Below are 13,719 nucleotides of genomic sequence, written 5' to 3'. Positions count from 1 at the left end.
TATACTTAAAGTCACAACCCCTGGTATGCCCAAGTATGGGAGGAAGGTCACACTTCCACTCTCTGTCATTAGGCTCGTCACAAGAGACCATACAGACAGAAACCCAATATTTTTTACTGTTGCCTTTTTGTTACATTTGTTATATTTATGCTGATAAATAAATAAAGGGAGACTAGTATAGATCTATTTCAAGCTATTTAGCTCTCATCATCTAGCCATACCCAAGTTTGGGAATCGAACCTGTGCTCCATTGCCTCCCAGGCAGGGAGTTAACCATTTGAGCTACAGAGAATGACTCCTTTATCAGCCAGCCAGGGTGGGAGGTATATACTTAAAGTCACAACCCCTGGTATGCCCAAGTATGGGAGGAAGGTCACACTTCCACTCTCTGTCATTAGGCTCGTCACAAGAGACCATACAGACAGAAACCCAATATTTTTTACTGTTGCCTTTTTGTTACATTTGTTATATTTATGCTGATAAATAAATAAAGGGAGACTAGTATAGATCTATTTCAAGCTATTTAGCTCTCATCAGCTAGCCATAACCATGGCTAGCTGATGAGAGCTAAATAGCTTGAAATAGATCTATACTAGTCTCCCTTTATTTATTCATCAGCATAAATATAACAAACATATATATATATATATATATATATATATATATATATATAAATTACTACTACTACTACTACTACTACTACTACTACTACCACCACCACCACCACCACCACCACCACCACCACCACCACCACTGTTACTCCTCCTCCTCCTGTTCCAGGTTGGAAAAAGATGAGTTTAAATTTTATTTTTTTTAAAATAAAAAATAAGCAGATTCATGATAACTGTTATAGTTTAATAATTAGGAAATAATCATAAAAATAATTATTTTAGGAGTTCTTTCTAGGCACGAAAGTAAATAAATACCACAGAACAAGAAACATTTGAGAGCAGAATGAAAACAAGAGAGCAACCGTATCCATTTGTGATATCTTAATAGCAGTAGAGCTTCTCACTTCCTTCTTTCCAAAATGTCCTCTGGGATCCGTGTGTAAGCAGAAACAAAAACACCAATAACATCTTAAATAAGAGATCTCTCTCCTATATAAGGAGGGAATGTCAATATTGTATGTATGTGGGAAGTTATTTTAAGTAATTTTCTTTCTATCCTTTCACAATAAAAATGTTGCAACACCTTTGTCATGGGTCTAATGTTTGACTTGCCCCAATATTCCCTGCCCATAATTGCATGAATGTAGACTTGATCTCCTGCTTTGTTTGGGGAAATCAAACCTCTTCTCCGATTCTGTAACAATTTTACGCATCCATTGCAACATTATATTTTTGGAGGCCAAGACAAACAAATAAAAATAAAAATAGAATAAAATAATAAAATAAAATAATCATTGGAATAGAAATAATAGTATTAACTAAAAGCATGGCCTAATTGTTAGAAAAGGCCCAGTGCAATGCATGAACCATAAATCTATGAAAAGAAAGAAAGCATGCTGCAAACTTTTTTCAAGGGAACAAAAATAGCAGCCCAACGCAATTTCAGATTTTTTTCAAAGAAAGAGATGAGCAGCATCCATGCTGCCTAAACTGTATGGCTGAAAGGAATCTGAGTAAAATTGTGCGAAAGTGCTAAAAATGCTTGAGAATATTTTAGTGGATTGTATAAAATTACATTAATACAGTCTTCCTCCTTCTCTCTGCAGTTTTTGTACTGCAATAACAGGAAAATGGTCCCTCCCCACTTAATATATTGCAAAACTAAAATAAAATTAAGATCTGAGAGTATTCATGCTGCCTTTTTTTTGCTAGTAATACATTCTCTTTGTGATTGAACCCAACCACAGAAAAAATGTATCACTAACACGAAAAAAGAAAAGAAATACAGAAATACCAAGAAGTGAAATCTGAAATCTTTTCATACAGGAAAGTTATTTTATTTCCAAGATAATTTATTCTGAAAAACATGTAGTCAACATGGTAAAGCCTCTATTTTTCTCACTGATAAACCAATTAACAATTATTTATATTTCTTTTGTACAAAACTCTTTTCAGACCTGCAACACTTTAAAAAAAAACTCACATCCTTTAAGAATTGTGAAAATATGCCTCATACATTTTGAATGTATTAAGCTACAAAAGAGCACAAACATCAATATATTAAAGAGAAAGTATTTTTAGAAACTTAGGTAACCATGATATCTGTTGTGGCCTGCCAGCAGAGCTGGCAGCAGATTAGGAGAGATGAGGTTGGCGAGGAACATGGGCCAATCCTGGAGTCTGAGGAAGGGTCTGATGAGGGCTCTATGTCAGAGGCAGAGAGGGGGCGAGAGATGTATGCCAGTTATCAGCTGCCTTCAGAGTCAGACATCAACGAGGCAGACAAACAGCTGGAGCTTGTTCCCAGGGTGCACATACACTGAGTTGCCAGACAAAGGGAACAGCCAAAGAACAAGGGTCGACTTGGGAGTAAGATCACGGGTGGACGATGAATGGCCCCTCCCAGAGGAAATAAAAGAGGAGCAAGAAAGGGGAGTGGAGTTTGCAGGAGACAATTAGTTGGCTTAATTGGTTCATGACTCTCCAATACTCCTTGCCAAGTTTAGCAGATATCGGCCTGGCAGCTCTCCAAGCCAGATAAGGTCTGTGATTGTAAATCCTCCCTTGAAAGGCTTTGCTGGATGTGAATGAGCAGAATTCACAGTAAATAGAAGGGTTCTTTTGTCAGGACAAGGCCTTTGCTTCAGGCTCTTGTGGAGCCTAGATAGGAACAATATCTTAAGACACCATTCTGAAACCAGAATGTCTTCTGGTTTGCTTGTATGAACAAAAGATTCCTATTCTTGCTTGTTAAAAGCTTCCAACAGCAGTTACAGTGGCGAGATTTGTAATACTTTCTTCCCTTATTCCTCTCTGAAAATCTACTCCAAAGAGTTACAAGATGCACTAAAAACTTGGGAGAGTGGTGGTGTGGAGATGGGCTGCAACTGAAGGAGAAAATCAGCACAGATAACTTTTCTAGAAATCTGGGTAGAACTAGGAAGGAGAAGGGCTCGCTGACAATTCGCTGCAACCAACTGCCCATGGCCAACTCGCTGCAGGGGAAGAGTTACAAAGAAACCGTGGAACAGTATCATTAAAGGAAGGATGCAAAAGAAGGGAGAACATGAAATGTGAATGACAACAATTAAAATGTCTTCTTTATTTTAAATAATTAAATTGAATTGTTAAATTGTCCAGTGGCATGTCATTCCATGGTGAGTTGGCCGTGGTGAGGTAGCCGCAGCGAGTTGGCTATGGCAAGTTGTCCCTGCCAGCTGCGACTTCATTTAATAATCAGGAAAGAAACCACTCAACTCCATTTGTTTGAAATCAAGTGTACTTTTACTAATTATAAATGAACAGTAGCAAAGCTAAGCTGAATCTGGTTAATTAGGCACGAAAGCAAAGAATATCATGTATAATTCAATCCCGTCCCCTTGGCACCCCAGTCCATAGTCCAATTATAATGCACCCAACTGTCAGGTGGGAGATAACTTCAAAAGACATCACCAGGATGGAATGCTGGACAGTTAACCTTGGCAGGAAACTCCCTTCCTCCACATGCGCAGTAAGATGGTCAGGTCAGCGTCTAGAATCTTCCTCCAGCACATCATGATTCCCCACCCAAATACCCTTCCCGTTACAATGGCAGCTGAAGCAGCAGCAAAGCAGAGACTGACATCCAGCCCTCCTCCAAAAAAAGGCGGCCAGACCTGCAGAAACGAAAAGAACACAAACAAATGGACACACAAAAATACACAAAAGAGAGAAAAGGGAAGGGAGAGAAAAAAAACAAAAGAAAAGAAAAATTAGGAGATTGTCTGACAATCAGGGCTTGTCAGGGTAGGCAGAGTAGAACTTGTGGAGCAGACGAGGCGCTCGAACATGGGACCCGTCAACCCATTCAGTGTGAGATGGGGGAAAATGCTTCTAAGCCACCAGGTACTGAACAGGGTTTTGCCGTTTACGAGAGTCCAGAATCTCACGGATCTCGAAATGTTGTTCACCCTCAATCAAAAGCGGAGCGGGTGGAGGAGGAAGAGGCGGTTTCAAAGTAGAAGTGCAGAGAGGCTTCAGGAGAGTAACATGAAAAACAGGGTAAACCCGGTTGAGATGCTTAGGCAACTGGAGCCGGACAGAAACAGGGTTGATGATCGTGACAATGGGAAACGGGCCAACATATTTGGGCCCCAATTTCTTCGACTTCTGGGGTGTTTGAAGAAATCTAGTGGACAAATAAACTTGATCACCAACTTTGTACTCATAGGGCTTAGTCCGTTTCTTATCAGCCTGTTTTTTATGAGCGCGGTGCGCAGCATCCAGAGTCCGGAGAGCCAAAGGCCAAATGTCCCGAAGGCGGTCACTCCACTTGGACAGCGAAGGCACTTGCGGTTGCTCACGAGGAATCTCAGGAATGGGTACAAAATCCTGGCCGAACACCACACAAAAAGGGGTAAAGCCAGTGCTGCTGTGCATGGAATTATTGTAAGTCACCTCAGCATGAGGCAACAAATCCAACCCAATCATCCTGCTGGTAGTTGATGAAACAACGTAAATATTGTTCCAGTACGGAATTAGTCCTTTCACAAGCCCCATTAGTCTGAGGGTGGTGGGAGGAGCTTAGCCCCTGGGCAGAGCCAATCCGCTTCAGAAACTCTTTCCAGAAGAGGGAGGTGAACCGAACACCCCTGTCTGAAATGATGCTGTCGGGCACCCCACGTAAGCGATACATATGAGAGATGAACATCTTAGCGAGACATTTAGCAGAGGGGATCTTGGAGCAAGGGATGAAATGGACCTGTTTGGAGAATAAGTCTGTAACAACCCATATAATGGTGTGTCCCTGACTCTCAGGAAGTTCAACAATGAAATCCATGGAGATCTCCTTCCATGGGGCCACTGGGCGAGCCACCGCCTGGAGTAACCCCTGGGGCTTACCTGGAGGGCGTTTAGCGGCAGCACAAACGGGACAACTGGCAACATATGCCTCAATGTCCTTTTTCAACGAGGGCCACCAAAATTGCCGCTTGACGAGGTGTAGAGTTTTGATGAATCCAAAATGCCCAGCCATCCGGGAGTCATGACCCCGTTGGAGAACAATGGGTCTAATGGACAGAGGAACATATTACTTCGCCCCAATCCAAGGCAATTCATCTTTCATAGTGCATTCATTCATGTGCTGTTGCACCAGTCATCTCCAGTAAGGGCCTTTTTTAGCTCAGAAAGAAAGTCCTGAGTGATCTCCACCTTAGAAGTCGCTTGACATCTAGTAACAACAGGAGCAGCGAGGCTCTTCACGGGAAAGACAGGTTGGACCACACTGAGTTTAGAACAGTTGTACTGAGGGAGTCTGGACAAAGCATCAGCCATAAAAATTTTCCCCCCGGAATGTATTTCAAGGTAAAATTGAATCTACTGAAATGCTGAGCCCAGCGCATCTGCTTAAGAGAAAGTTTTCTGGGCGTCCTCACAGCTTCCAAGTTTTTATGTTCAGTCCACACCTCGAAAGGGTGTTTAGCGCCCTCAAGAAAATGGCGCCACGTAGACAAAGCCCATCGAACAGCAAAAGCTTCTTTCTCCCAAATGGTCCAACGTCTCTCCGTCTCGGTCAGTTTGCGAGAGGTGTAAGCGCAGGGTTGTAATTTACCTTGGCTATTAGCTTGAAGTAGTACAGCACCCACAGCCACGTCACTGGCATCAGCTTGGACTACAAAAGGTTCGTCCATGTCCAGGTGTTTGAGAACTGGTTCCTCTGCAAAAAGGCACTTTAACTTCTCGAAAGCAGCTTGACAGTCCATAGTCCAATCCAGCGGCTTGCTAGGTTTGGGTTTGGCCCCTCCCCTGGACTTAAGGAGGTTAGTTATTGGGAGAGCTATCTTAGCAAAGGAAGGAATAAATTGACGGTAGAAATTAGCAAACCCCAAAAATGTTTGCAATTGCTTACGTGTACGAGGGGCCTCCCACTCGGTGACCGCTTTGACCTTAGCGGGGTCCATCTCAATACCCCTGTGTGAGATGCGATAGCCCAGGTAATCAACCTTCACCTGATGGAATTCGTACTTGGATAACTTGGCGTAGAGTTCAGCCGCCCGGAGTTTTTTTAGCACTGTGCGAACAAGTCTCACGTGGTCTCCACGTGTTTCCGTGTAAATAAGGATATTATCTAAATAGACGATAACTCCTTTGTAAAGATGGTCATGTAAAACCTCATTAATCAGCTGCATGAAAACTGCTGGTGCCCCCTGTAGGCTAAACGGCATTACTCGAAACTGGAAACAACCAAGGGGGCAGTTGAAAGCAGTTTTCCATTCGTCCCCCTCTTTAATTCTGACTCTATAGTACGCTTCTCTTAAGTCCAACTTAGTGAAAATACGGCCCTTCCCCAATTGGGCCAGCATGTCCTTCATCAGTGGTAATGAGTATAGGTTCTGAACTGAGATGCAGTTCAGGTTTTTGAAGTTCACACATAATCTCAGGGAGCCATCTTTCTTTTCCCTGAACAATACTGGCGCTGCTACCTTGGGTCTTGCTGGCTCAATGAAACCCCTTTCCAAGTTTTTATCAATGAACTTCCTCATTTCCTCCATTTCTCTAGAGGACATTGAATATATTTGGGGCTTTGGAAGCTTTACTCCAGGTAAAATATCAATGGTGCAATCTGTGGGTCTGTGAGGGGGCAATTTATCAGAAGATTTCTCACTAAAAACATCTTTGAGGTCCCAATATTCCTTCGGAATTCTTTCCTCCCCCTCAATTTTCTCCTGTCCCCTGGCTGCCAGTGTGGGGGCAGTAGTATCAGAGTCCGGAGTTTCTTCCCCTCAGGGGGTGTGGTTGGTCGAATACGTAACCACCCCTCCCTCCAGTTAAGGTGTGGGTTCCATCTACGGAGCCAGGGGAGTCCCAAAATAAGGGGCCAGTCCATCCCAGGTGCCACAATAAAAGTTATCAATTCCTGGTGGTTGCCCATCCACATCTCGATGGGTTCAGTGGAAAAATGAGCAGGGCCGCCTCCCGCAATAGAACCATCAATTTGGCAAAAAGCAATAGGGACTTTTAAAGTCTTTAATTTCAAGCCCAGTTTCTCCACCATCTCCACCCGTGCAACATCAAGATGCCTTTTGTCATGCAAAGACTTAGGCTTTGTTCCCGTATGCTACTTTTGCTAAAGACTTCTGCTTCTCCCACCCCGCTTATCATGCAGCAGGAACATCCCGAGTCTAATAGAGCTAAAAGTTTCTCTGTTGCGCCAGAAGAGGGCACTCTAAGCTCAATTGGGATAAGCATAGGGCCAGCTCATGAACTTACCCAGCGATGGGAATTCTCATCATTAGATTCGTCAGATGAGCCGGGGCTTCCGTCTCCCTCCTCCTATGGCTTGAAGCATCGAGAAACATTCTCAGCAGCGAATGCAGCCTCCTTCCTCTTGCTTGGAGTTCTCTCCGGCTTCCCCTCCCTCCGGGGGGGTGGAGCAGGCTGAGTCAGTTTGACGCGGCAATTCATAGCACGATGCCCCTCCTTTCCACAGCGGAAGCAAGTGAAAGGCTTGGATTTGCCTGCAAAACCTCCCCTGCCTTCACTCCTGGGCCGGGGGGGGGGGGTTAGGAAGTGCTGGGGGGGATTTCTCAACTTCTCCCTCTTTCATGCAATGCAGCCTGATTAAATCCAATTCCACGTCTGCCACATTTTCATACCAAGTTGCTAAACGACGGGGAAGGCGTCCGTTTACGCATTGCTGGTAAATATCTTTATCCAAGCCTCTTGGATAAGGCCTCTTCCGACCACCCCCTCATATAAGCTGACAATTCCTGAAATTCTTGCACATAGTCTGGCAGTTTTCTTTCCCTGTTTAAGGGCCGTAAATTTCAGCCTAGCGCACCGCTCGGTCAAAGGGTCATCGAACCTTCTTCTCATGGCTGCCATAAATTCATCAAAATTTCTCAGGAGAGGGAAACTGCACTTATGTAGCCCGACCATCCAGTCGGCTGCTTTCTTCTCCAAGGCCATTAACACCATTCTCACTTTAATTTCATCTGTCTCTAAATCAGGCCCATATATTTCCATATAATTCCAGACCTGAATAATAAACAACCTGAGGCCTCTGGGGTCTCCATCATATTTTACGCTTAAGGGTGGGACCTTAGCCATCCAGCGTCGCCTGCCCCCCCCCTTGCTCTTGGAATGTCTCTAGCCGCAGAGGGGGAGGCTGGTTCTGGGTTTTCTTGTGAACATCCCGCTCCGGCCCCTCCAGGTTCCCTTAAGCTGGGTAGTAAATACCTTTTCTCCTGTTCCTCTGTTGGTTCCCATTCCACAGCTCTCTCTCGAATTCGACGTTCAGTCCATGCCTCTTCGAGGAGCCTCATGGCATGGGAGATTTTGTAGTCTTCTTCACTGACTGCCACTCCAGTCAGCCGCTGTTTTTTTCTTTGGCCTCCTTCTTGTGACTCCAGCTTGTAATTCCTCAGGTTCCTCTTTCTGTCCCACACCCCAAGTCCATCTGGGACGGACGGCAGTTTCTTCCACTCTTAGTTCAGCTAGTCTTTCTGTTAGAGATGGTCCTGCCGCTGCCCCCTCTTCTTCCTCCTGGTCGCTTTCATGCAAAGACATTTTCTTTTCTTCTTGTGAGGGCACCCCCCTCGGTAGTTGTTCACTCCGGGATGGGTGCGATTGAGATTCAGCTTATTGTCAGCTGTGACTTCATTTAATAATCAGGAAAGAAACCACTCAACTCCATTTGTTTGAAATCAAGTATACTTTTACTAATTATAAACGAACAGTAGCAAAGCTAAGCTGAATCTGGTTAATTAGGCGCGAAAGTAAAGAATATCATGTATAATTCAATCCCCTCCCCTTGGCACCCCAGTCCATTGTCCAATTATAATGCACCCAACTGTCAGGTAGGAGATAACTTCAAAAGACATCACCAGGATGGAATGCCGGACAGTTAACCTTGGCGGGAAATTCCCTTCCTCCACATGCGCAGTAAGATGGTCAGGTCAGCGTCTACAATCTTCCTCCAGCACATCATGATTCCCCACCCAAATACCAGCCCCCCCCCCCCACTTCCCGTTACAATGGCAGCCGAAACAGCAGCAAAGCAGAGGCTGACAGTCCCATTCTGAAGAGGAAGAAAGCTAAGGACGGGGCCTATTTAGCTTTTGAATGGAAAACTACCAGAAAATAGCAGTGTTTTAAACCACGCTGGGAAACATCCTTTAAAAAAATGACAACTTTTGGACTATTGAGAAGAAAACTCAATGGATGGGTCCAATACAGAAGGCAAAAGAAATACTGCAGCTTGTAGACTGGCAGATGAAGCCAACCAAGAAAAGGCTCCACATTGTTAACGAAGTTGATTTAGCAATCTGGGTGGCCCTTTTTTTCAAGTCATGAAACAGAACCGTTATATCTGAAAATGGTAGCTTCTACCATTCTCTTAAATCTTTGTTTCACTTGTAAATTGCTAAACTTCAAGTCTGGTGGTGGAGCAAGGAAGTGTGGAAAGAGTTGCTCCAAAATGTGTTTTCATTTATTTACTGCCAAAATGTATTAGTCATTTCTCAGCCACAGTGCAGAGTGATGAACAAAAATTAACTAAAAATACATATAGAAACACCAACCATGCATTAAAGCAATAATTTGACAGCTGTTAACCAGAAATAAGAGAGTTGATTAACAGGCCATATTGCAGAAACATGCGGGCATGTCTCCTGCAGGTGCCCCGCCCCCCACACATGCATGGCAGAAATCAGCTCACTGGCAGGAGGTGCGTACGCATGCGCAGTGGAGCTGAGCCAGGGCGATGGCTCGTGTGCCCGCAGAGAGGGTTCTGTGTGCCACCTGTGCCCTCGGTTAGCCATCACAGCTATATACACTCACTTGGTGCCCCTCAGCAGACAGTGAAATTTGGAATAAGGACTCTGAAGATTCTAAAGCTCGAATAAAAACACATGGAAGAAGAGATATTTCTTCCAATTCCAAAGCTTCACTTAATATTTGCAATTGGGACTGGCAATTGTGTCTCAAAGCAATGCGGTCATTAAGTGAAGCATTGCATAACATGCCTGATGTGTGAGTTCCACTTTGGTCAATAAGTGAATCACCACAGGTCAAATGTCACATAACTTGCGAATTCCCAGCCAACTTCCCCATTGACTTTGTCTGTTGGAAGATGATTTGAAGGTCAAAGAAGGCTATTTTGTGACTGTGGGATACAGGCAGTCCTCGATTACGACCACAATTGAGCCCAACAATTCTATTACTAAGTAAGACAGTTGTTAAGTGAATTTTGCCCCATTTTGACTTTTCTTGCTATCATCGGTAAGTGAATCACTGTGGTTGTTAAGTTAGTAACATGATTGTTAAGTGAATCTGGCTTCTCTATTGACTTTGCTAGTCAGAAAGTCACAAAAGGTGATTGCAGGACTCCAGGACACTGCAACCATCATAAATATGAACCAGTTGCCAACCATCTGAATTTTGAGTAGGTGACTATGGGGATACTTCAATGGTTGTAAGTGTGAAAAATGGTCATGTCACTTTTTTCAGTGCTACTGTAACTTTGAACGGTCACTAAATGAACTGTTGTAAGTCAAGGACTCTCTCTCCCTCTCTTTTGTTTCCCTCTTTTCCCTCTTTCATTTTCTCCCTCCAGCTCTATCTCATTTTCCTCCTTCTTCCTTTCTCTCTCTCTCCCTCTCATTTGTTTTTATCTTTTTCCTCTTTCTCTCCCCTTCTCTCATTTGTTTCCTGCTCTTTTCCCTCTCATTCTCTCTCTCCAGCTCTATCATTTCTCTCTCCCTCTCTCTCCCCTTCTGTCTCATTTGTTTCTCTCTTTCCTCTCTCTCATTCTCTCCCTCCATCATTTTCTCATTTCTTTCTCCCTTTCTCTCTTTTTCTCCCCTTTTCTTTCTCTCATCTCTTTCTCGTGTGCATGCGTGTGCACACAGACAAGCAGGATATCCTCCTGGGCTGGGATCACAGCAGCGACAGGGATGGTGATTCCTCCTACTGCTGCCACCACTGCTCAGTGAGGTGAGTAGCCGGCTGCCTTGCCCAGTGCAGGAGAGCCACGCTGCGCAGGAGAGCCACAGCTCTTCCCACCCTGCATCCGGCGGCAACTGCTGCTCCCCGTTCCCCTCCTTCCTGAGCCGACACAAAGGGAACCATGGTGGCGCTGAGCTGTCTTGATGGACGCGGAATCGCAAAAAGCAGCCAGTCACGGGCAGTGCAAAGAAAACATTAGGGGTGTTTCAGCCGTGTGGCTCTGCGGAGAGGCTTGCACCTTCTCGGGGTGGAGTGCTGGTCGCATGATTGGGTCAGCAAGGAGTCACAGGAAAGGAGTCAAAGAGCCACACACGGCTCTGGGGCTGTGGGTTGCCAACACCCATCCTAGCCCTTCCTAGTTTCTCAATCCATTTATTTAATTCAGATTCTTTCTAACCAAAAAGTGAAACAGACTCTAGGGAGCAACTTTCATCAATCAGAAACATGCTTCATCTATAATGTCTCTCATTTAAATGCAGGGGCTTTTAAAAAAAAAATGGGAGTGGTACATAAATCTAAATACATCAAAAGATGCATCATCTGCGATCACTTACGTAAGGTAAGTCCCCCTTGTGTTAGCACTCATCATAAGATCCACTTTTTTCGTAGGTGTCTCCAGCGTGCCCGTTAAAGAAATAGCACTTGCATTGTTCACAAGGACATCAATTCCTAGTTTTAAAAACAAGTCACGTTAATTTCTGAAAATTCATCTTTCAATCTAGCAATTTGTCCGTGGGGGGTTTATTGTTTAAATAGCTTTTAATAAACGTGTACATTTAGTATATACTTCAGGACTGAACGCAAGCCGTTACCTCCAAATTTCTGAACAGCTAGGACCACTGCATCTGCAATTTGATCTTCTTCCCTTACATTAACAATACAAGGTAAAGCCTTTCCTCCAGCTGCTTCAACTGATGAGAAATCAATATATATATATAGTCAGTCAACTTTTTAAAAATAAGTCTGCTGTAAAAAATGTTAATTTAATTGCATTTTAAAAGAAAAAAAGTCATCAAGCTCTCTAGAGTTTAATGTTACACCCCAAATTTGGAACCATTTAAAATTCAGCTCTGAGATGACAGAATTCTTAAGAGATTCAACTGCCATAAATCATGATTTCAGTGCTTTTCCTTTTACTTCCTCCTTTTTAGATTAACTACAGTTTAATGCAAGTTCCAAATATTAAACAGTAGTTAACTTTATATACGACAGGAAACAAGTCAACAAACTACGACTTATCTATATTTATATGTATCATTATGCTTTTCTCTTGTGAAATTGATTGGTTTACTGATGTTTGTCTGTTTGAAATTATTTGTTAATCTATCCAGAGAACTCTATTTTTTTAGAAAATTAAAAATATAATAAACAAATGAAATATATCCAAGACAAAAGGTGGGAGGTGGCAGAAGAAGGGAGTAACCTCCTATCTATTTACAGATTCAATGATGAAGTGGGAATTTTTAAACCCAAAGCTCTGCTTGTGGGCCTTGATGTGTTAAAGTCCAGTGGTGCCATACAATTATCAAACTGTCAAATTAATACCTATTTTTGTTGCTAATGAAAGAAGTTATAGGTTTCTCAGAATCAATCTCAATAGAGAATAGTGTCTCTGTTTTACAATAAAGTAGCTTTAAAATGAAAATACTTAAACTTTCTTGGACTACATAGTTAAAAACATAGGCAAGAGTTTAAACATCAAAACTTCTTGCTCTAGGTGTACTGCAAATAGTTTAGAGATTTCAATCACCCTAGATACATCTCAACACAATATTTCTTGAAAAATGCCCTTCCAATTTTGTATTTGGTTTACAGCAGAGTTCCCCAATGTTTCTGGGTTTATGGACTGGCGGGAGAGGGGGATAGAGGGAATGATTTTGCATGCACACACAGCTGCCAAGAGCACACAGGACTCCATTTTTACAAAGTGGTGTGCACCCACGCCTGCCGCTGACACAAATGGAATGTACATGCTTGCCCGCTGCTCATGCAAGCATGTGTGCACGCACCCTTGCTGGCCATTTCCCCAGCCCAGTTTAAGTCCCCTAATAGCCCTGGCCTATAGGACTAATGCTTTATTTTTCTTTTTAGACTAAAAGATTTGTATGCAGGATTTGGGTGCTGATGATATATGTACTTGATCTTTCCTCTGGCAACTCACATGGACCGTTTCCTCACAAAACACTCCTCTGAGGTCAGCTGAATTCCGGTACTGAAATTGGAAATTCCTGGTTTGCGAAACCTGAGCGATGATCCACTTATTGATGAACATCACTGTTTGCTTTCTTCCTGACAACATGTAATCTCGAGATGGTCCTGTTGCTGCTCAGTGACCTTGTTTTGTGTTTACTTTCTTAGCTTATCTTAAAAGCTTCTATCTTTGCTAACTGCTTCCTTTATTTGTAAAGCATGAGCTCTTTATCTTTTTTCCTAATATTTGTGATCTCTGGTTTCTTGTAGCTTGGCTTATGTTTGCGTTCTCTGATCCCTTTAGCCTGTTTTCATTCAGATTTGGGGGACTGGTGGAAGCACATTGGTTTCCCTTATTCCTTGTACTTGACAGCCCTCAGGCCTAAGAGAGAAGGTACACAAGTTTTGTGACCTGGTGTTAAAAGCTCTTGCT

General features: G+C 43.2%; 1 protein-coding gene across 3 annotated transcripts in view; it reads right to left on the bottom strand.

Annotated features, from left to right (window-relative positions):
• Nucleotides 1–13,719, bottom strand: part of HSDL2 (hydroxysteroid dehydrogenase like 2) — a 74,868-nt gene that overhangs the window by 44,838 nt on the left and 16,311 nt on the right. For all 3 annotated transcript variants that reach the window (XM_087716175.1, XM_087716174.1, XM_087716173.1), the window contains exons 3-4: nucleotides 11,909–12,007; nucleotides 11,651–11,765 (exon numbers count right to left, since the gene is read on the bottom strand). In XM_087716175.1, coding sequence (XP_087572301.1) covers nucleotides 11,651–11,765; nucleotides 11,909–12,007 — 214 coding nt within the window. The remainder of the gene's footprint in view (nucleotides 1–11,650; nucleotides 11,766–11,908; nucleotides 12,008–13,719) is intronic.

The sequence above is a fragment of the Thamnophis sirtalis genome, unplaced genomic scaffold (assembly GCF_051295495.1).
Source record: "Thamnophis sirtalis isolate CommonGarterSnake01/CBP01778 unplaced genomic scaffold, rThaSir2_p1.2 scaffold_5, whole genome shotgun sequence".
Classification (NCBI taxonomy): Eukaryota; Metazoa; Chordata; class Lepidosauria; order Squamata; family Natricidae; genus Thamnophis; species Thamnophis sirtalis.
The sequence above is the reverse complement of the archived record's forward strand: the minus strand, read 5'-3'. Positions and strand labels throughout refer to the sequence as shown.